We start from the raw sequence: 24,158 nt of genomic DNA on the forward strand, positions 1-24,158 counted from the left end.
GTTCCTTTTCGCAGCCAGGGCCGAAGATGGCCTTGGTGTACGGGGCTGAGGAGGACGGTGGTAGCACCCGCTCGCCGCCCTCTGAAGCTCCAGTTGACGGCCATGGCAAGGGGTGGAAGAGGCGGGGGCGGGGAGGGCGGTGCGGGGGGACGCACGGCCCAAGCGGCGACCTCCATCCTCCCCCGCGGCGCCAGTCTTTGGAATCTGGCGTCGCCCCCACCTCGCCCATCGAAGTGGGGGACCCGCAACGCTGGCCTCGCCGCCATACCAGGCCGAATGGGGGTGGGGAGAGAACTTGGCAGAACTGGGCCTATACGCGTCCCCGTGGAGGGAAAGCAGAAAAGATCCATTTCATCCGGTCTCCCCCATACTGGGGTCTCGGGAAACACGCGGTAATTAACTACCCAAAGAGCCCTTCCTCTGTGAGAGGTGAGGCCGCGGGGCTGCCGGGACGGTTTGAAGACCGGGCCCGGCCGGGAAGACGCCAACCTTCATCCACCCCCTCCCCAATCCCCGGTACCACTTCCCGCCGTCTCCCGGCGCCACCACTTCAGGCAGCCCACTCGGCCCGGCTTCCCCGCGCCCGGACCACCCCCCACGGGGTGCTCTCACTGCGCAGCGAGTCCCTCCGCTGCCTCCTCCCAGCCCAAAATGGCGGCGGCAGCCACCGATCTTCCCGTCGCCTTTCTCTAGGACCGAGGATCCCTCCGCGCCCACGGCCCCTCCCTACTCGGCCGGACCTATTTTCTGTCCAGTAAAGATTAACGCCATCAATGAACTCTTTTAATTGATTTCGAGAAAGGTGGGTCGGTTGTGCTTCCGCACAGCTAATCGGCTAATCGTAGACGAGAATAAGGATATTGGCAGACGTTCTCACGAATCAGAAGACGGAAGCTGTGAGCGCGGGGACAACACCACCCCCGCAAAGGTCGATGGGATTTGAAGTTCTTGGATGTGGGTTGTGGCCGTGACAGGACCTTGGTCCGCCTTCCTAGGCTAGGAGAACTACGATCCCCGGCAGACACTGCGCTACCTAGGCTGTCCCCTCCCCCTCAACCTTAGTGCCCGAGCGGCTTGACCAGAGCTGCTGCAAGAGCAGCAAGAGGTAGGGCTGAGGCGTTGGGAATCGCACAGACAGGCTGCTGCACAGAAAAAAGACACACAGATGTAGTCGTGTACTTAGCCTTTGACAGCAAATAGGTCAGTTCCGCCTTTGCAAAACCTTTTTCCCGGTCCATTTCCCCTCAGGAATCCAGCCTTATCCAACTGGGTTTCCCTTCCAGTTGCATGTAGTGTGGCGATTTTTCCAGCCCCAGGCTCAGCCCAGCAACCAGCCGTGCTTCTAGAGGCATTGCCTTTGGGAGCCCTGACTGGTGAGGAGGTGGGGGCTGCAGTCAAGATTGGGGTCTCTGGAGGCAGTGGGGAAAGGATCCCTTAAACTTGCTACCATTGTTGGAGCTACAGACCCACTCCACGCCCCCAACCTCCCCAGGGTCATGCCTGTACATTGGCCTCTTCCGGGGCAGTCCTTTCCCACATTGGTTGTTGGGGAGACAGAGTCTAGGCCTAGCTGCCAGCCTGGGCTTCGGTGACTTTTGGGAGGACAGTATGGGAAATAAGGCCAGGCTTGGGTTCCGAGAACTGGGAAGATGGCTCCTTAATCCCCATTTGACTCCTGGCAAGCTGGAGGTGTGGAAACCTGGGTGTGGCGGTAGCCTCCGGGGCCTTCCTCTGAAAATGAGGGTGTGCAGGTTTGGTGCTACAAAATGGCTGACACTGCCTTGGTAAAGAAAACCTGGGCAGTCAGAGCCTTCCTGGGAATTTCCTGTCAGGACTTAGGTTTCTGTTGTTGTTTAAAGCAGGAGTCACTAGTTAAAGGCATCTGCTCAAAGATTTGGAACAGAAGAAAGGTGGCCACTCCAAACCAGACCAACTGTAGTACAGAGTCACCAGCAGCCCTGGAGGAGGCCAAGGTAAGCCCCCACCCTGCTAGTCACCTGACTGCCCTGAACATGGATCCTGCCAGCTGGGATCATGGCATCTCGTCTCAGATGTGTTGGTGGATTCGAACAACCAACATTTAAAAATGAGTCCTTGCTCTGCAATATGTCAGATGTTGAATCTGTGTTATCCCTTGAAATCCTAGTAGCCCTTCAAGGTAGGAATAATTATTTTCCTTTTATAGAAGTTAATGTTCTAAGAGCTGAAATACCTTTTCCAAAATAATTGAGCCTGCAAGCAGGGTTTTAAACCTAGGGTCTTCTAACAGTAGAAAATGCCTTGACCTCAAGACCGCAAAACTTGGTTGAATATTCACATTTTGTCCTGGTTGAGAACAAGTCTGAAGCTGGAAGAAGAGTTTGAGCAGTTGGCCTGTAATTTGGGATGGGGGTGGGAAATAGAATATCACCAGGAGAAGGGGGAGGAACGGGCTGTATCAGGCCTGTGGAGGAAATCACCTTCTGATGCTTTTCCAGGAGCCGAAACTCTCCCAAACCATGCTGTCTCTCACTGCTTCCACCTTGCTCAGTCTTCTCCCCTAGCCCACAAACCCCTGTAGGTAAGGAGAAAACTTTCTGAGCCACCCTACCTAACCATTTCCAGTGTTTCCTGCATTTAAGTAATTTAGAGGGCAAGTTACCCACCCAGATCACACAGTTTATCTGCAATAATGATAAAGTAGTAGAGGGATGAGCCTTCAGAAAGAAAGCAGCATGTGGGGATAAGGGGCAGGGCTGGCTTGAGACTGGGATCAAGTGGATGACTATGCCCACACAAACAGACCCCCTGCCTTTCCCAAGTGTGGGCAGCAACTGTGTCTCAGTGGGCCTAAGCCACTGGTGGAGACAAGTTCTGTTGCTCTTGATTGATGGTCCTCCCTGCAGGTGAGGTTACAATACAACACCATGAACAACACATACACACACATACACACACACATACTCACACACTAACTTGCTTCCTTCTCCCTGAAGCTCTCTCTTTAGGGTCTCTAAAACACACATGGCACATCCCTTATAAGGCTGCATATACTGCACTACCCCCACTCCCAACACTCGTCCCACGCTTGTATGGACCCTTACATGCTCAGATGTCTCTGAACCACGTTGTACATCATAAAATAGCACACCAATGGTAGAAGTTATTATTAGAAATCCCCAAACCACAAGCTTAGAGCAGTTCATCCCCCCCCACATACTCAATATTCCCACCCTCACCACACAGAGATAAACAGTTATCCAGAACTCTCTTGGCTGTGGACTGGAGGTCACCCTTCCTGTCCCCAGCTAGGACCTCTTTCCTGCCTCTCATGTAAAAGACTGATACACCAACTTCTGCCTGGAATAAATACACTCTATCTTCTCTACCCTAGAACCATGGAAAGGAGAATCACGTACATTTTTTTCTGGTTTCCCCTATCTTACAGGCTTTAGGTCATTTAATAAACACTTATTGAGCACTTGCCTTGTGCCAGGCATAGGAATACAGTCGTGCGCCAAACAGACAATACATGTTCTAATAGGAGGAAGACAGCTGGAAGATGACGACATGCTAAATGCTTTGTGGGACGTTAACAGGGTGACATGGCATGATAGGGAGGTGAGGTGGAGGACTACTTTAATAGGGTGGTCAGGGAGGGCTTCTCTGAAGAAATGACGTTGGAACTGAGCCCTAAAGGATGAGAAAGAGGCAACCATGCAAATACTTGGAAGCAGGATTCGCCCAGTGCAAAGAGGCTTTTGTTCAAAAATTAAGAATTTCAAGACAGCAACAGCAGAACATTTAGCCAACCAGGGGCCCTTCTGAACATGGGCACATCACCTGCTCATGAAGCCAGTCCCACTCTGAAAGATAGGCTTTCTAGGCAGAAGGAAGAACAAGTGCAGTTTGGGCTTCTGATGAAGCAAATGCATGAGGAACCACTTTCCAGCCGAGTTTTCTCCTTCCTTTGTTTCTCCTCTTCGTTTGTTCAAGTAGTATTTATTGAACACCTATACTGTGCCAGATACTGTTCTAGGATTTGAAGTTACAGAGCAACCAACACAGGCAAAATTCTCTCATCTCACTGGCAGTGGATGAGGCAGGGGCAATAGGGGAAATGGGGTCAGACAGTAGAAAGGTAAAGTCCATAAATCCATAAATTAACAAAATGCTTGCAGAGTGGGGAGGGGTTACAGAGTGACCAGGTTAGCTGGATGTGGGAAAGTCGGCTTCAGGCTGGGTGGACGTGGAAGGCTTCCACCACCAGTAATTAAGCTGTCTGTGATCCCTCCTTTCTTGTCCTTTCCAGGGTTCTGGGGCTCCTGGAAGCCCGGCAACACCCCCTGAACCTCATGACCCTGGCATTTCCCTGCCCCTGACACCCAGAATGGAGAACCATTCAGAGGATGAGGATCCCGCCAGGGCTGGTGGAGGCCTGGGCTGGAATGGAAGACGTTCCCGGCCCCAGAGCCCAGGAGGCTGCTCAACTAAGGCTGTGCTGGGCCGCAAGAAGCACCGCCGGCTGCCATCAAAGCGCAAACGGCACTGGCGGCCCTACCTGGAGCTGAGCTGGGCTGAGAAGCAACAGCGGGATGAGAGGCAGAGCCAGAGGGCCTCCCGGGTACGTGAGGAGATGTTTGCCAAAGGCCAGCCTGTGGCACCCTACAACACCACCCAGTTCCTGATGAACGACCGAGACCCAGAGGAGCCTGACCTGGATGTGCCCCACGGGGTCTCCCACCCAGGCTCCAGCGGGGAGAGTGAGGCAGGGGACAATGATGGGCCAGGCCGAGCTCATGGGGAGTTCCTGCAGAGGGATTTCTTTGAGGCCTATGAGCGCTACCACACGGAGAGCCTGCAGGGCCGCAGCAAGCAGGAGCTGGTGCAAGACTACCTAGATTTGGAGAAGCGGCTGTCGCAGGCTGAGGAGGAGACAAGGAGGCTGCAGCAGCTGCAAGGGGGCACCAGGCAGCAGTCCTGTCGCCAGGTAGAGGAACTGGCTGCTGAGATAGAGAGGCTCCGGACGGAGAACCAGCGGCTCCGGCAGGAGAACGAGATGTGGATCCGAGAGGGTGGCAGCCGCAGTATGGACCCTGGCACCTAGGGGTGCTCCCTTGCCAAGGAGAAGGTTCCATTTCCTACATACTCAGGCCAGCTGGATCTCAGGGAGGCAGGTGGCAGGTGAAAATCTCTCTCAACACCCCTCAGCTCCCTGAGAACAGCTGAAATAGGTTCAGACTTCCACCTTGTCATTTTCACAATTTGTTCTTTGCTGTCATTTTATTTTTCATAAAGAAATTAAAAGGTCCTGGTAAGACCACATGGGAGTGCCTAGGATGGATTTCTCTAGTGTTGCTCTGGGAATCAAAGTACCTTCTGCCCAGAGGTCTGGGCTTTGGGCTCATAGTCCCCTCTTGTATTGCCCCAAGCCTGGGAGGACAGCAGACCTGAGGATTGGGGTCCTGTCACAGTCTCAGGTTGCCTGAGTTCTGCCCTGTGTCTCCTGAAGCAGTCAGACAGTGCTGCAGGTTTTATTGGGGGGATGCAGAGTTGGGAGGCAGCTGGGTTAGGAGCCCCAGGTTCAGCTGAATCCTGACTTGAAATGCCACATCACTGTGAGGAGCTGGGGGTTGCCCCTGGAAGAGAGAGTCCTGGGACTTTTCCTAGAAGGCCCAAGCCCAGGAGTTCCTCCAGGGTTTGCCCCTAGCTCCCTGTATTCTGCCTATAGTTCAGAGAACTGGGTGCTTGGGGTCTAGGTAACTTTTGTCTCCTTTTCCTTGCCAGCCACCCTCCCACCCCAGTCTCCCAGCAGTGATCTGGGAAGGAGGTGAGCCATCACGTGCTTCTTCCTTATCTCCTGGAAGAGCACTTATAAGCAAACACTCAAGGGAAGCATTCTCCTTATGGAAAATAAAGTGTATGAGGCAGAGCTGGTCTGCCTGGCTGTCCTGATGCCTGCCGTGCACCTGCGTGTAGCCAGTTCGCTCTGCCTCATCACATGGTGGTTGATTCTCTCTGAAGTGTGTGAACTCCTCACCTGACTGTGCATCAGAGACTGGGTCAGCCCGGATGAAAAGGCTCTACCAGCCTGCCAGGCGGTATTAACTCTGAAAGGAGCTCACATTCAGCCCCACCCTTTGCAGACACCCTCTTTCCTAGCCCTCCCAGAGCCCTTGCTGGCCCTGCCAAGTGTCAGGCTGGCAGCATGGATAATTGTGCAGTGCTGTTGGGGAAGTTACTCAACTCACAAATGAGCCTGCTCTGGCTCCCTGCCACCCCCTGCCCCGTGTGCTGGGAGGGGCAGAGGCCTGGCCGGCCCAGCCCGGCTTCCATTCCAGGCGCTCATCTTGACAGGCAAGAGGACTCAGGCCACTGCAGAGGGAAATGTTGACTAAGCCAGTGGGTTGCCAGGACAACTTTCATTTCTGCCCTGCCGCACCCAGGCTTTACTGGAACAGATTCTGGAAGAGATGGGTTTCAACGGAGAACAAAGTACCATTCCAGGGAGACCTGCCTCTGGGACACTGGCTGAGGGCCCTACTTTACAAAACCTACATCCCTCTGATCCTCAGACAGTTCTGGAGTGACCATCCCCACTTTGCACATGGGAGTTGAGAGGCTCAGAGAGGAAGTGACTTTTCTATTCCAGGGAAGCTGGCCTGAGGCCTGCTTTTCCCTGTAGGGTGCTAGCTGGTCCCCTTGGCCAGCACAGGCGGCCTCCCAGCTGCTGCATTCCTCAGCGTGGAGCCGGGAGGCGAGGCGGGGAGGGACAGGACGAAGGTTGTTTACCCAGAGGCTTGTGTAGCTAGGAAGATTCCAGAGGTTGGTGGAGTGTGTGGGGAGGGGCCCATGTGTGGGCGTGGTGAGGGGGAGGGTGCCAGGGGTGTGTGTCGGGGATGTGGCGTCCCTGAGTGGGCGTGGGGATGGGGAGCAGGGAAGGCCTCAGCCCTTTTTGGCCCAGGAGCCTGGAGACAGGAAAGCTGCTTCCAGGTCCCCTCCTTCCTCCCCCACCCCAAACACAGAAAATGGCTGAAGGGCTCAAGCCAGGGCAAGCCACCCGGCCAGTGCATTTTTCCAAGGCTGGTGGGGGAAGGGATCGGGTAAGAAGAAAACAATGGAGAGGGGTGTGAGCTGGGAAAGTGTCCCCAGGGGCTACTTGAGAGGGGGCAAACAAGTGTCTGGGCCGCCCATCTCCTTTCATCTGGCTTCAACTGGTTCCTCAACCTCAGAGTCCCCAACCCCAGGGTGAGGGGTGTGGAAGAGGAGACTATAGGTGGGGGCTGGAGAGTCAAAGCTCTAAGAGGGAGAGCTGCCTGGGTTCATTTTATCCTCCCCCTTTTCCTGAATAGGGAATCAGCCACCTTTCCAATTGCTCCTCTCACACTGCCTGGTCCTGAGGCTTGGGCTCTCCTATACCCCACCCCAATGATGCAAGTTCCAATTTCCAGCACTGCCCTCCCTCACCCCAATCCTCACCATCAGCTAGGTAGGCTAGGCTTGAACGCAACTCCCCTCTCCTCCCTAGACCTTTACAGAGCAAGTGCTTGGTCCTTTACTTGGCTTTTGCCCATTTGCTTTCTAGGACTTTGGTCACTTGGGCCAGGGAAACGGGGCCCAGAGAGGCAAATATTTTATAGGAGTGATTGCTGAGGCTTCCTACCACCCTGCCTAGTGTGGTCTGTTATCCCCGTCTTCCCCATATCAAGGACTTCCCTACCTCAGGTAAAAACTCCTATGTCCAGTGGACAGATGTTACCTACAAAGGGGCCAGGGAATGAGAGGTGGGGGGTGGGCAGAGGAGCGGTGAGGTCAGAAGGAAGCTGCTGGGAAAGTGGAACAGGGGGTCTGAGGTGAAGTAAGCCATCTGGGGGCAGAGCCTGGGCCAGGTCCCATTGCTCCTGTTGGGAGCTGGCAAAGATGGCACTGGCCCTTTAAGTGGGGGTGCCAGTCAATGCCCTCCCCCAGCCAACCCAACTCATGGGCACACTGAGCATGTGCAGAGAGGGGAGGGAAGTGGGAGATAGATTCCGGAGGGAGCTTCTCATGCCCCTACTTCCTGTAGCTGCCCCCACTTCCCTTCCTGGGTCTGACAAAGGAGCCCACACTGCTTACCCAATACCTTCCCCCATCCCAGCCCCCAGTGCTTCCCTTTGAGGGGAGAGGAGGCTGAAGCCTGGGGGTGATGGACAGGACACTGAGGCTGGGTGTTGCCACCCCTCTCTGCCCTGGGGAGTCCTGGGCAGCCTCCTGCCGCCCACTCTCAGCCCAGGGCTGTCCTCATGTTCTGGCTGTGGGTGGTAGGTAATCTCGGTGATGCTTCACAGGTTCGATTTCATCCCATTAGTTCCACAGGTTTGTGTGTGTGTGGGGGGGTTCTTTTTTAAAAGAACCATCTACCCGTGATGACACTCTGAAAATTAAAAACAGCTCAAATGGTGAGGTCCCTGCTCCTGCCCGCCCACCGGGAGATTCCAGTCGAAAGTCAAAGAGAAAGCCTACGCGAAGCTCAGGGGCTGAAAGCGCCTTCCACAGGGCCCCCCTCATTCTGAATCTCCCCTTCTTCCTCAAAGCACAGTGGCTCCCCCGCAGTCCCTCTGATCATCCTCTGCTTCCTCACCCAGAGGTAGCAGGCACCCTCCAGACTACTGTCCCCTGCAGCAAGGAAACCCCCTTCCTCAGACCTTTTTCCCGCCTCAGACACCTCAAACTTTCTGTTTCTGCAATGTCCTTCCCCTCCCTCATCCCTCAGTCCCTCCTTCACCTTTCTTAACCCCTGAACACTTCTTCCTCTAACTTCTTAGATATAAGTACTGTTATTATTTTTTAAATTGAGGTGAAATCCACAAAATGTAAAATGAGTTGTTTTAAAGTCAGCCAGTCTGTGGCCCTTAATACATTCATATGTGTGCATTCACCACCTCTAGTTCCAAAACATTATCACCCCAAAAAGAAAGTCCTATACCCAGTAAGCAGTCACTTCCCCCTCCTTCTTGTCCAGCCCCTGGCAATCACCAATCTGCTTCTTGACTCTGTGGATTTACTTATCCTGGATATTTTATACAAGCGGAGTCATACAACGTGTGACCTTTTGTGTCTGGCTTTTTTCACTTAGCATAATAGTTTCGAGTTTAACCAGGTTGTAGCAAGTATCAGTACTTCCGTCTTTGTTATGGCTGAATCAGTACTTCATTCCTTTGTATGCATATTATTATTATTATTGTCTACAGCATTTTTATTCTTTTTACTGTGTAACATATATATAAAACTAAAAGTTGCCATTTTAATCATTAAGTGTATAATTCAGAGGTGTTAGTGACTTTTACAGTGTTGTGCGACCATCACCACCTTCCATTACTAAAACTCATTCTTCACCCCAAACAGAAACTCTGTACCCATTAGGTAATAACTCCCCATTCCCCCTCTCCCCAGCCCCTGGTAACCTCTAATCTACTTTCTGTCTCTATGAATTTGCTTATTCTAGATACTTCACATAAGTAGAATTGTACAATAGTTGTCCTTTTGGTCTGGTTTATTTCACTTGACATAATGTTTTCAAGGGAAGTGGAATTGACTCAACTGGTAAGAGTGTCCGCCTACCACATGGGAGGGTTCAAACCCAGGGCCTCCTGACCTGTGTGGAGCTGGCCCACGTGCAGTGCTGATGCGCACAAGGAGTGTCGTACCACGCTGGGGTGTCCCCTGTGTAGGGGAGCCCCACACGCAAGGAGTATACCCCATAAGGAGAGCTGCCCCATGCAGAAAAAACACAGCCTGCCCAGGAGTGGCACCGCACACGCGGAGAGGTGACACGGCAAGATGACGCAACAGAAAAGAGACACATATTCCCAGTGCCACTGACAAGAATGCAAGCGGACACAGAAGAACACACAGTGAATGGACATAAAGAGCAGACAACAGGGTAGGGGGTAAGGGGAGAGAAATAAATTTGAAAAATAAATCTTAAAAGAAAAAAAGATTCATCCATGTTATATCATTATTTTTTAAAGTAAAACTTTTGAAAAACTCCTTGCCCCTCTCCTTGGAATCCCACCTGCCAAGTGTATAATTTGGCAAACACCTTCCAACTGGATCATCTCTGGGCATGACCATGGTCAAGGGGTCCCCCAGGGGGTGCTAGAGCCAAGAGGGAAAGTCTCTGGTCTCTTGGTACCTGCTTCCAAAAACACAGACTCCCAAGGGTGCTATGGTAGAGAGAATACCAGACTAGGAGCCCAGAGACATGCCGTCCTGGTTCTACTTCCACCTCAGCGGCCTCCTCTCTGTTTGTTCAAAGGGTGGAGGGGCCCTTCCAGCCAGTCCAGGATCCTGGGCCATCCTGGGCCAGGAGGTTTTTTATCTGGGATTGTGCTGCCTGACCTAAAAAATAAACCATCCCACCCCCTCCCTGGGCCTTCCATGTCAAGCCTACATAGTGAAGGCGGCTGTAGGGGACAAGGTCTCATGTACTAGTACTCTGTTGAGTACTAGTCACATGAGATGCAGGGGATGAGGAGCCTGACACTGGGATGAGGAAACCGACTCAGATAGGCTGAGAAACGCCCACGGCCACACAGAGAGCAGGTGACTGCTCCAGGTCTGTCTGACTGCGGTTTGAGCTCTTGACCACTGTGCTCTCCTATCTTCAAAGTTATAATGTGTAAGTTAAGGATTTAGCAAAGAGTCAACCAGGTGGTAGGTGCTTTCTAATGGAAGCAGTCATAAATTTAACTACTTGAGGGCATTGCATAACGGTGAGTAGCTCCATTCCAAGATGGTTCTGGGACTTCCTCTCACTCCTTTACTTTATCTTTCAGAGGAGAGGGTTTCCCCTTTACCCTCTCTACTCACCTCTCTAGGATGAGCGCTTTTGTGGAGGCAGGAGGGGCGGCCTGAGCCCTTTGGGCAGGTGGAAGCGGGAAGCATACTTCTCTGCCGCTTTTTTCTCCCCACCAAAGAAGGTGCTTGCTTCACCGGGGGATCGCTTCATCCCAAACAGAAAGGCTTTTGTAGGCCCAGAGAAGGGAGGGGCTGCACTGCACAGGCCTTGCGGCTGCCCATGGACACAGACACTCTGGAGACCATCTGCCCCAGAGACAATCTCTCAACCCCATCCAAGATGGGGTGTCCATGACCAGCCCCCAAGGCACCTGCCATCTCCTGTCTCGGGACAACCAGGGTGGCGCCCTCCCCTGTCCCTGCCCAGGCATGCATCCTGCCCTGTTCTTACCCATTTGGTTCCAAGGGGAAGCTCCCGAGGAGACTATCTTGTGAGGAAGACATTGCAACCCAACCCTCGTGGGTCTGCTTCAGCGCCAGCCTCACCACAGAGGAGAGGGAAGGGGTCTCCTCGGGCCCATCGTCTCACCTGCCGCCTCCCCAGCGTCCACTTCAGACCCACACACACCTGGTCAGCCATTCACTGACTCTGGTGCCACAGCATGTGGAACCAGACACAGACAAGCAGCAGCCACCTCACAGTCAGGCCCGGAACCCAGACCACTCAGCCTGGACTCCTGTCACTGGCCGGCCGCCAGCTTCCACTCCTACCCAGGTCCCTGGGGCCGCCTGTCCCTTCTGCTAGGCCCTCCATTCTTGAGCTTCTCGGTTCCAGCGTCGGTTGTCTCCCTCTTGGACCTTTGAGGAAGGGGCAGCTTTTCTCTCTGGGTGCCCTGTCCAACCATCCTCACTTGCAGTTCACATCTGCTGTGTTTGTAGCCCCAGGCATGCCCCTGCCTGGACTTGATCCACTCCCAGGCTGCCCCTGAACAACTCTGCTTTGCTGGCTGCCCTGAGCAGCCCCTTTAGTGCCTGTCCTGCCTCTGGCTCTAGGCTCTAGAAGCTTTTGAGATCACTGCTTCCCAGCCCTTTTCCCTTCTGTCAGAGTCCAGGTTCCCTGCTCTTGCAGAACTCCTGTGTCCACTAAATCATTGCCTTTCAACGTGGCTGTCCGTTGGAATCTTCTGTAAACACTTACAAAGTTCCGATGCCTGGGTACCACCCCCAGAAATTCTGACTTAATTGTTCTGGGTGAAGCCTGGGCACTGGGGTGTTTAAGGCTCCCTGGTGATGTTCCAGTACAGCTGCGGCTGAGAACCAGGGTTCTAAGAGCTCCAAACACTCCTCCCTTCTAGCTCTGCAGAAGAAAGGTTTTTGTGGGCCCAGAGAAGGGAATGTGCAGACACCAAATCGGGGTGTTCTGGGGAGGCTTGGAGGGTACACCAGGGATCCATGGGCAAGTGCAGGTTGGAGTGGAAGGAGGGACTCCCAGCTCCCAGCTCTGGATGAGCTCGTGAGCAGGCTGAGGGCCCCTCAGCCCCGGATTCTGAAGTTCTGCCTGGCAAAGTGCTGTTGCTTCATTGCCACAGCAGCCTAACCCCCTGTCCCCGTGTGTGTGGTGTGCGTGTGTGTGTATGAGTGTGTATGGGAGGCTGCTCATCCCTCTTTGGGCCGGAGGCCTCTGGGTTGGGGAGTTCACCCCTGGCCTCTGGCTGTGGGCATCTATCTGTGAGCAAGCGCTATGGATGAGTCCGCTGGGAGTTCAGCAGCAAACGCTCTCCTTGTTTTCCTTTTTAGCGCTTTCTTGGTTATCTTCCACCCTGTTTCTTCTCATTCACTCAGATCAGAGAGAGCAAGGGAGGAGGCAACTTGGAGACCAGGGGAGGGAGGATTCTCCAGAGCCAGCGGGGCTTTCCCAGGGCTCTGGCATGGGTCTGCTGGGTTCAAATACTGCCTTATCCTGCCCCCTGCTGCTCCCCACCCCTCAGAAAAGGACAAGCATCTTCCAGTTGCCCTGCCTGGACACACACAGCTTCTTCTCTTGGTGAAACAAATGTCTCCATCTCGTCAGGAGCACAAGCAGCACCATCTGTTTACTCAGCAGACACTGGATGGATGTCCAGGCTGTGCTGGGTATGGGGACATACGACATGCTCGACGGACATTGTCACTGCCCCCATTGAGCTTAAACTTCTCTGGTGGTCTCTTTACCTGTGGCGCTCCGAGGTAATACTGACTTATTTATGAATCACTCTGGAGTGGGCAAAGTGTTTTCATGCCCATGAGCTGATCTGAGCATTGCAGTGTGATCCCCCTTTCTTGGGGGAGGAGACTGAGTTTCAGAGAATGGAAGTCACCTGTCAGGGTCAGGGGACTCAAACATAGTAACACAAGTCATTTCAGCACTTGTCAGATACCAACCAGTGCAAGATTTACACACTTCATCTCATCTCCACAAGCATTTGGCAGGGTGAGGAATTGAAGTAAGTTGCCCAGTGGCATGCAGCTAACATGAGATCACCTCAGGGCTGAACCTAGGTGGTCCAACCCCAGCACCCATGCTCTCAGCCACCACGACGTGCCTCACTACAGAGAGCCACAGGCCCAGGCTCTTTTGCTGCTCTATGCAGGTCAAGCCTCGTTACTCAATATACCCTCCATGCCTAGCAGGCAGCCACCTCTTTGCTCTTCCTTATCCAACTTCTCTAAAGCTCCTTGACCTTTCCAGTTTCTCTCCTTCTGGACAGAGTTGCTTTTCAAATGTTAAATTTATTATACAATATTTTAGACATAAAACAAACACCCATGTACCCATCACCCAGCTTAAGAAATAACAACATTGCCATTATTGTGAAAGCCCCCAGCATCCCCAGAAGCGTTCCCCACCCTGGACCCTAAACCCTAGACCCTAGACCCTAGATTCTAGATCCCCACCCTAAGTCCCCAGCCAGAATCCTCAAGAATCATTTCCATGTGTCTCGAGGAACCCAAACTTGCTTTTTACTGACATTAAGAGATTTTTTTTTAGCTTGATTCTTGACAAGGAAACATAAAGGGAGTTGAGGACCAAGGTGGAGGTGTAGCTCCAATTGGATCTCCTTTGAAAATATATTTTGATGAAATTTTCAGGCACAAAAAGGCATATACTATAAAATAATATATATTAAACAGGAAGCAGACTTGGCCCAATGGATAGGGCATCCATCTACCACATGGGAGGTCCACGGTTCAAACCCCGGGCCTCCTTGACCCGTGTAGAGCTGGCCCATGCGCAGTGCTGATGCGCGCAAGGAGTGCCGCTCCACGCAGGGGTGTCCCCCGCGTAGGGGAGCCCCCACGCACGAGTGTGCCCCGTAAGGAGAGCCGCCCAGCAGGAAAGAAGCTCAGCCTGCCCAGGAATGGCGCTGCACACATGGAGAGCTGACACAGCAAGATGATGCAACAAAAAGAAACACAGATTCCCGTGTCACTGATAAGGATAGAAGTGGTCACAGAAGAACACGCAGCGAATGGACAGAGAGCAGACAACTGGAGGGGGGCGAAGGGAGGGGAGAGAAATTAAAAAAAAAAATCTTAAAAAAATGTATATTATATATTACTATAATTATAATAATAGAATGAACCTCCTGTTTTTTTTGTTTTTATTTCTTTTGTTTTGTTTTGTTTTTTTGAACCTCCTGTTTAAGAAAGAAAATACTGCAAATAGCCCTTCCTGCTCGCATCCCCCCAGGGCCCACCGCCCTCCTAAACTTGGGGCTTGTCGTTTTGAGCTGTGTGGTATGGAAGAAGCAAGGGTTTGAGGCCAGGTGACGGTGGGAAAGGACGTCACTGAAGGAGAGAGTGGGGTGGGGCGGCAAAGCCTCGGGGGGATGAGCAGGTGTCAGGCCTGGCCAGCAAGCTGGGCCCCGGGGGGTGGGGTTAGGACAAGCAGGGGGAGGTAGCCAAGCAGCCCGCCCCGCCCTCTTCTGAGGCCTCCGTTTCGTATTTCCTTTTATCATTTCTCTTTAACACTTGTCTCCAAGACACTGAAGGCAGGGATTCTCTTAGTCATCTTTGTCACCCCGGCCTCCTACACGGTGGCTGGCACAAATGGGCTTTTATTAAATGATTTGTGAGCGAATAAATAACTGTTTAATTGACTTAAGCCCACCTTAAGCTGGTCATGAGAGGGCAACCTGGATACAAGGTCTGAATTGAGAGCGGTTTTGAAGAGAATCATCATTTTATTACTGTTACGTGTAGTAACACCACTGCCTTCATCACAGTAGAGACCTTGCTCTACTGCCTCGCAGGCGGGGTGGGAAACCAGCTGTGCAGGCAGGTGTGCGATGAAGTGATGACCAGATGGGGCTCTCACGGCTTCACCTACCACCAGTGTCATTCATCCTTCAGACTGTTAGCTCTGATTGGAGTTCACAGAATAATCAGCCTACGGCAGAAGTAGGAGACTGATTTCTCTCCTCCTTATAAACAAGCCTCAAAGCCTAAACTTCCATGAATCCCCTTCAGTGTGTTCACTGTGTGGTTAACTCTGCTTGTAGTTGTGGAAGCAGCTTGCAGTTTGTGTTCCTAGAGGAGCCCCTCTCTGTGCCCAGCATGCTTCTGTGGGTTTTGAGTGGTGAGAAGTGCTTTCTCAGAGGCTGCATTCCAATACCCAACACTGGCCAGCAAACAGATAAAGCACATCTGCAATTAGTGGCATCTCTTTGCACGCAAAGAATCAACAGGCTGAAGGCTGTTTATTCTCTTATGCCAGTCAAATATGTACCATCATCCTGTTTTGACCAATCTTTGGTATACAGAGGCCCTTTTTGTCCCATGGAGAGGACACGTGCATTAATATAAAAAAGACAAAATAATTTATATGGGTATCCCATGGATAAAACTTAAAGCAAGACGTTTTGGGTAAAGGACAAGCTATTAAATGATTCTGGTAGTTTGATTTGTAGAAACTTGAGCCACCAGATTCTGAATTTGCAGAGTTCTGATGAATGAAGTCATTTTGTTCCTTCTTTGGGCCCTGTAATCGAGTAATTCTGTAATTCAGTTCAGATAGAGGGTGTTGAGTCAGGGCTGGGCCCCCCCCCAAAAAATTTGCCACCCTCTCTCCTCCCCAGCTGTGAGGATGTGGGGAGCCCTGTGGCTGCTGGGGGCTCCCTGGACTTGGATCTGACATGAGAAGATATGGCATTGAACCCTGGCTCCAATGCATTACTAGCCCAGTGATCCATCTTTCATTCACCAAATACCTGTTGAGTGCCAGGTCCTGGGTTGGTGCAGAAAAGACAAAGATAAATATGACACAGTCTCCCTACTCCATGCTTTGATTTTCTTTTTTAATGCTGAGGTATTCTTTGTAATTACGAAATATGTTAGGTAATCAGAAAAATTCAGGGCCACCCAGCTTAAGAAATAAAACTATCAAAATATTTGAAGCCCACCAGCATATTTCATTCCCCTCTCTCCATCTCAGAGGCAAGCTCTGTTTTGACTTTGCTGTTTATCACTCCCTGCATGCTTTTTATTTGTACTACATAGGATGTGTGCTTAAACAATATGTAGTGTTAGGCCCTTTTTAAATGCCTACAAATCATGGTACAAAAATCCTTTAACAAACAACAAACAAACAAACAAACAAAAAAGCCACCTTTTAATAACTTTCTCCTAACCCAAAATGTTTTAAGATTTATCTATAGGATATACGTGGCTCAATTAATTTGTCTTTTTTATGTTAATGTAAACTTTTTATTGAACTATAACATTTACACAAGAGGATATAAGCCATAACTGTACAGTTTAATGGATTTACACAAAATGAACAACACACCTGTGTAACCAGCACCCACATAAAGATACAGAACACTCACATAAAAAAATGGTACCCCAGTATCCTCCAAACCCTTTTTTAATTACTTGCCCCCCAAAGGAATCCTCTATCCTAACCTCTAACATAAATTAATTGGCTGTTTCAGAACTGCCTTTGAATGCAAGCATGTTCTATATACTTTTTTTCCTCTTCCCTTCCCCTCCCCGCCCAGTTATCTGCTTTTCTTTGTCCATTCGCTGTGTGATCTTCTGTGTCCGCTTGTATTCTTGTCAGCAGCACCCGGAATCTGTGTCTCTTTTTGTTTCGTCATCTTGTTGTGTTAGTGCTCTGTGTGTGCCGTGCCACTCCTCTGCAGGCTGCACTTTTTTCTGCACTGGGCGGCTCTCCTTACGGGGCACACTCCTTGCACGTGGGGCTCCCCTACGCGGGGGACACCTCTGTGTGGCAGGGCACTCCTCACGCGCATCAGTACTGCACAGGGCCAGCTCCACATGGGTCAGGAGGCCTTGGGTTTGAACCCTGGACCTCCCATGCGGTAGGCGGATGCCCTATCCGTTGGGCCAAATCCGCTTCCCCTCTTTATATTTTTGTGCTTGTTTCTTTTTTTTAAATTTTATTTTATATTATTTTATTTATCTCCCCTTCCCCGCCCTCCCCACCCCAGTTGTCTGTTCTCTGTGTCCATTTGCTGTGTGTTCTTCTGTGTTTGCTTGTATTGTTGTCAGTGGTACCTGTAATCTGTGTCATATTTTGTTGCATCATCTTGCTGTGTCAGCTCTCCTTGTGTGTGGCGCCATTCTGGGGCAGGCTGCACTTTTTTCACACTGGGTGGCTCTCCTTCTGGGGTGCACTCCTTGCGCGTGGGCTCCCCTACGCGGGGGACACCCCTGCGTGGCACAGCACTCCTCACAAGCATCAGCACTGCACAGGGCCAGCTCCACTCGGGTCAAGGAGGCCCTGGGTTTGAACCTTGGAGCTCCCATGTGGTAGGTGGACGCCCTATCCTTTGGGCCAACTCTCTTCCCTGTGCTGCTTCTTGTCGTCAACATTATCGTCTGTGAGAATTGTGCCTGTTGTTGCGAGCAGTAGCAGTTCGTTGCTCTTCATTGCTGTACAGTGTTTGAAAACGCTGGTATGAATATACTAAAATGCATCCATCCATGCTAATGCCAATGGACATTTGATTGTTTCCAGTTTTGGGCTATTATGATAGTGCTGCTGTGAACATTATTGTACATGCTTTTTGGTGTGCACGTGTGTGATGTGTACTTTCCTCTTGGGTATTTACCTAGCAGTAGGGTTGCTGGGCCCTACTGTTTGCATGTACTCAGCTGTAACAGAAACTGTCAAGTGGTTGTACCATTTTACCCCCCCCCCATCAGAGTCGCTCTACTCTACATCTTTGGTCAACACTTGGTATTGTCTGCCTTTTTATTTTAGCCATGCTATAAAGGATGGACTCCCCCCTTTTCAAGTTAAATTTACTGTGTTAAGTTCTTTATATGCGTCTTCTCACTTTACCGACACGTCAACCCCAGGAGGAAGGCACTGCCACTAACCCTGTTTTAAAAATGAGAAAACTGAGCTTGGCGACATTAAGGGCCTCAAGGCCCTGATATGAGCTGAGGTCAGGGCCACCAGGCTTCACTGGCCCCAATTGCTGTCATCTGGGGCCCAGACTGGTAGGGGTGGGAGAACCAGAAGGCAAAACAATGGAAGATGGTGAGGCACAAGCAGCACCTGGGAAACTGGGAGAGTGCAGTGGTGGCCCGAAGGCAGAATGGATGGGCCAGGAGGAGACTGCAGACAAACACTGGATTGAACTGGGTCTTTGGAGAAACAGCTCCTGTCTCTCACAGTCTTTGTAAGGATTTAACGTGCTTGAATTGGGTAAAGCAACTGGCACCTTGTGGAGTTGGTGTTCCGTGAAGGTTTGTTGAAGGAATTAGTAAAGGTTATAGGATCAGGAGACCTTCACAGGGTTCTGATCCTTTCTGGAGCAAGGGGGATGGACAAAACGGCCTTTCTCAGCCCCTTTCATCCTGCGGCTCTGGGTGGGCCAGGGAGTAAAAGACCAGCCCCGCCTGCCCAGGCAGAGAGGACCCCCTCTTCCCCAGCCGCTCCTTTCCACGGGGAGGAAATAGCACAGGGCCTCCGCCCCCGCCCCTGTCATCCGTCCCCGGCTCCACCCTGAGCCCTGGACCCAGCACAGGGACTGGAGCAGGGAGCGGCAGCTCCGGGAGGAAGGCCGGGGCGGGGGTGGGGAAGGGCTGAGGGGGTGTGTTTGTTTTGAAAGCAGCTGGCCTGGGTCGGGCTGCTTAGGGGGAGGAGTGGAAAGAGGAGGAGGAGGGAGAGAGGGAGACGCGGTGCCAGGAAAGGAGGATTGGGGGCATCCGCAGGGTGGAGGGGATGCGGGGAAGCTGAGGACCTGGGAGGTGGAAGTCAGGTGGGGGCAAGGATGCTCGAGGGTGTTCCCAGACCCCGGTGGGCCCAGTGGTGGAAGAAACCCCCCACGTCCGTGGTCTCCTGGTCCCCCGCTGAACCGCTGCCGGGTTCTGCCAGAGCTGGCCCAACAGCGGCACCTGCTGGCCGGGGCCCTCCTTGCAGGACGCTGCTCCGCCGCCGCCGCCCCAGGACCTCCGCGGGCAAGTCGGGGTTTTGATCCGCCCGCCTCCCCAGCTCCTGGGCAGAAAATGTCCGGGGCCGAGGACAGTGACCAGGCGCGAGGCCCTGTCCTTCCGGCTGCCACCTGTGCTCCTAATTCTACCCTGTTCATCCAAGAACCCCTGGGCTAGCCCACTGCCAGTAGTGGGGGAAAAAGAGCAGAGTAAGTCGGTAACTTTGGTAAGCTCCTGGTTTGGTAGGTTTTTGTTGTTGTTTTTGTTTTTAACTTTTTATTTGGAAATAATTTCAAGCTTACAGAAAAGTTGCAAGAATCATACAAATATCCTCCATATACACTTACCCTTTACCCTGATTCACTGGTTGTTAGATTTGTGCCCTATTTGCTTTCTCTCTCTCAATGTATAATTCTCTGTACTATTTGAGGATGGGTTGCAGTCACCATGCTCCTTTACCCATAAATATTCCAGTGGTTATTTCTTAAGAACAAGGACATTCTCTTGCGTAACTACAGTAGACTTTCCAGCTTCAAGAAATTTAACACGGATACAATACTTTAATATACTGGTCATATTCTAATCTATCCACTGATTCAGTAAGAGTCCTTTAGAATATTTTCCCCCTCCAGTTTAGGTGTGGCATTTAGTTATCATGTCTCTCTCAGCTCTTTTTTTTTTTTTTTAATATTTATTTATTTATTTCTCTCTCCTTCTGCCCCGCCTCGTCCCAGTTGCCTGTTTTCTGTGTCTATTTGCTGCGTGTTCTTCTTTGTCTGCTTCTCTTGTCAGTGGCACGGGAATCTGTGTTTCTTTTTGCTGTATCATCTTGTTGTATCATTTCTCCATGTGGGCAGCGCCATTCTTAGGCAGGCTGCACTTTCTTTTGCACTGGGCGGCTCTCCTTATGGGGCGCACTCCTTACAAGTGGGACTCCCCTGTGTGGCATGGTTGCGCGCATCAGCACTGCACATGGGCCAGCTGCACACGGGTCAAGGAGGCCCGGGGTTTGAACTGCAGACCTCCCATGTGGTAGACGGACGCCCTAACCACTGGGCCAATTCCTCTTCCCTCTCTCAGCTCTTTTAATCTGGAGCCATCCTTATCTTTCTTCATCTTTCATGATTTTTTTTTTTCCAGAGTAGAGCTCCCTCTTCCTTCCTTCCTTCCTTCCATCCTTCCTTCCTTCCTTCCTCCCTTCCTCCCTCCCTCCCTCCCTCCCTCTCTTTCTTTTTCTTTTATTGAATGTTTCCCCTTTTGGATTTGTCTGATGTTTCCTTATGCAGAGACTCAGGTTATGCATGCTCGGTGGGAACACCGCACAAGTGACAGGTTCTGGGGGTGGGATTCTTCGTCCTAAGCAGTTCATGAACCCCTGAACCTCTAAGGATTAACTCCTGGGTTGTCTGCAAAAACTTTTATCAGATTTTCTTCCTTTTCCCCTTCCACCACCAAACTTGCCCTGAAATTCCAGCAGCTCCTGTCGCAGGCATTCTTTCTGAAGGCCACTAGGGAGACTCTGGGCACCCAACTCCATGGCCTTAGTCCTCACCCACTTGACTTCCTCCCAGGAGCACGGGACACGCTGACCTGTCCTTTGCCCGGAAACCTCCCAGGGCTGAGGGCCCCGGCCTCTGCCCATCCTCGCACTGCTCCTTGGCACCCTCCACTCAGCCAGCAGATGGCTGACGCTAGTTGGGCGCGTGCTGGCTGCTCCGGGGCTGAGGAGGGGGCTTATCTGTGGAAATTCCGCAGGCTCCAGTCTTTCTGGTTCACTTTCCCATGACTCCAGTGGAGACATCTTCCGGGTTCCTGTCCTCAGATTGGTTCTTGACAACTTCCCTGGCCTGGGAGAGCTCAGCCCTCCAGTGGCTTCGCCATCCCCTCTCTTATTTGACACCCTAGGAGGGCGGCCCTGAATCTCCATCCTCCTGTCTGGCCCCACCCAGCAGATGAATCCAAAATGGGACTTTTTTTGTTGTTGGAGGTACCGGGGATTGAACCCTGGATCTTGTACAGGGGAAGCAGGCCTTCAACCACGTGAGCTATATCTGCTCCTCCAAAATGGAACCTTTCACTTCTCTCCAAATGGATACCCCCTCTTTCATCCTTGTCCCTGTTGTGACCCCCCCACCTCTCCATCACTTGTACTCCAAGCCTGAGCTATTTTTCGCCTCTTCTCTCCTCACATCAAAGCTCTCACCTTCCCTCCCCTCGGCTCCTCTCTCCTGGTCTCTTGTGGGAAAAAAAAATCCCCACACTGGTCTTAATTCTTCCTTCTCTTTCTTACTTACTTTCTTTTTTTTTAAAAAGATTTATTTATTTATTTAATTCCCCCCCCCCCCCCCCGGGTTGTCTGTTCTCTGTGTCTTTTTGCTGCATCTTGTTTCTTTGTCCGCTTCTGTTGTCGTCAGCGGCCCGGGAAGTGTGGGCAGTGCCATTCCTGGGCAGGCTGCTCTTTCTTTCGCGCTGGGCGGCTCTCCTTACGGGCGCACTCCTTGCACGGGGGGCTCCCCTATGCGGGGGACACCCCTGCATGGCAGGGCACTCCTTGCGTGGCAGGGCACTCCTTGCGTGCATCAGCACTGCGCATGGGCCAGCTCCACACGGGTCAAGGAGGCCCGGGGTTTGAACCACGGACCTCCCATGTGGTAGAAGGACACCCTAACCACTGGGCCAAGTCCATTTCCCCCCTTCCTTCTCATTCATACGCCCAGCAGATCACGTCCCTCCTGGGCCCCCTGACCGTCTGCGCCAGCCTCAGGCCTCATCTCCTGAGCATGCCTCCAGGGCCTCGAGGACTGGGCCTGCGGATCCTTCCAGAGCCCACCCTCCTGCCACTCCCACACCCTCCCTACAGTCCTGTCAAACCTGTTGTGTTTCTCCCAACAAACCACTGCTGCTGCATCTTTGGTATGATCTTCTACCTGGAACTTTCTCATTCTTTTCCCTTTCCGCCCCTCCCCGCTAATCTGTCAAAGCTCAAATGTCACCCTCTCTGTGGCTCCTCAGGCAGTTCTGTCTTTACACCTGGGCAAAAGGGGAGTCCTGCTCTGGCCTCCTCCAACTGCATCCCTTCCCACTGGTGGCCCTGCCTGGCCTTCTAGATAGACAGCATTGTCCAACAGAACTTTCTGCGATGATGGGAAATGTTCTCCAGTATGGCAGCCACTTGAAACGTGGCTAGTGTGACTAGGAACTGAATTTTTACTTTTATTGCATTTTAACTGGTTTAAATAAAAATTTAAATAGCCATTTGTGGCCAGTGGCTACTGTATGGGATGGCACAGTATAGACCAGCCCTGTGTAATGCAGACTTCAGGATTCCTGCCCCAAGGGGCCCCAAACCCACTTCCAGGGCCTGCACAGGCTCCATCGCACGTCTGTCCTGCTGAAGGCTGACCATACGGCCGATGTGCACGGCCCTAGGCCTGTGGGTGGCCGAGGTTGCTATTTGTGGGGCGTGGATGAGACTTGGACAGGGAGCTGGGCTGTCCACGCGTGAATATGCGAGGCTCCTCTTAGGGGGGAAGAGAAGTGGGAGAGGAGGGCTCTCCCTTCACCGTCATGTTCCGGTGTAGCACTGTCATCCTAGAATTTTAAAATTGAGCCTGGTTTTCCAGGTCTGTGTGAAGGTATATTTGCGAGGGTAAGAGGATACAATCCATTTTATTTTTCTGTGTTAGCTTGAATTATGCTTCTTAAATATTTAGACGAATTTTAAGTGGGCTCCACTTGACTTCTTACCCTGGGCCCATAAATGCCGGGGCAGGGAGGGGAGCTTCAGTTAGCGTTTCTTCTTTCAGTGGCCTCTGTGGCACACAGACCCACCACTCACACTCCCCCGCTCTAGGCCGTGAGCCCAAGAAGGGCTGGCCTGGGTCTACTTCTCTGTTTCCCTGTGGCCCACACAGTGCTGGGCATGCAACTGGCCCACCATGAATGTTTGCTGGACAGTGAGTAAAGAGCTTTGATCTTAGTTGTCATCAAAGAGGCCTCAGGGGCAACCAGCTGGCCAGCAGGGAGACCTTTGAAGTGGGAGGGGAGGCTGGGCCTGCAGACCTGGCTTCTAATCTCTACTGTGCCATTTTCTTGGCCTCTTGACCTTGGGCAAATCATGTAACCTCTCTGAGCCATGGTCTTCTCATCCGTAAAATAGAGGCTAATAACACTTACTTTGGTGCATTACTCTAAGGATTGAACTCAGTGAGATCCTTTCACAGGCACAACACCTGCTTCAGTCAGCATTCATTTAACACTCTCTGTGTCCCAGGCACCTTGTTCCTAACTGTAGGGGAGCCCTAAGGGATGTTCCTGGATGCTCTAAGTGGTTCCCAAAGTCCACCCTTTCCTCTAGCTTGACAGATCTGGGCATCTGTCTGTCCTACTCCATTTGGTCCCTGGTGGTATTGGGTCTCGTCTGCTCTAGTTTGTGTGAGTTTCAGAGCCCTGAAAGAAAAGAAGACTACATTTTCCTCTTCTGGCTGGGCTAGCAGGGCTGGTTGCAGTAGACAGCCTGTTAAAGGTGACAGCTGTGGTTCATATCCTCTCTGTTCAGCCAGACACCCTAGAGCAATATAAGAAATGGCCAAATGCCTCCGTGGCAGACTGTTTCTGAGATTAAGACACAGAAATGAACCAAAAAGCTCACCCGACCAGCTCGGGTGTTCCTGCCACAGAGGCAGTACCCATTAGACCACACTGCAGTGAGCAATGGCAGGATAAATGAGAGGGCCAACCTGGGAGCGAATCCTGGATCTGCCCCCTTCTAACTGGGTGACTTGCGTTACTTCATCGCTAGCAGTCTCAGTGGCCTTATTAGTAAAATGTGACTAGAATAATTCCAAAGCGTAATGAATTTGAGTTCGAGGATTTTGGAGCGGATGAAGAAAAAGCTGGGATCGCTAGGTGGGAGTAATCGGCAAGCTCTTCACGGGAGCATTGCTGGCACCGGC

General features: G+C 51.9%; 1 protein-coding gene across 1 annotated transcript; it reads left to right on the forward strand.

Annotated features, from left to right (window-relative positions):
* Positions 1-26: 26 nt before the first annotated feature.
* Positions 27-5,319, forward strand: HEXIM2 (HEXIM P-TEFb complex subunit 2). The gene is given in 4 exon segments (XM_071210906.1): positions 27-105; positions 1,863-1,906; positions 1,908-1,973; positions 4,292-5,319. Coding segments are annotated over 4 exon segments (984 nt in total). The 3' UTR covers positions 5,087-5,319.
* The last annotated feature ends 18,839 nt before the right edge of the window (positions 5,320-24,158 follow it).

The sequence above is a fragment of the Dasypus novemcinctus genome, chromosome 21, assembly GCF_030445035.2.
Source record: "Dasypus novemcinctus isolate mDasNov1 chromosome 21, mDasNov1.1.hap2, whole genome shotgun sequence".
NCBI classification, from domain to species: Eukaryota; Metazoa; Chordata; class Mammalia; order Cingulata; family Dasypodidae; genus Dasypus; species Dasypus novemcinctus.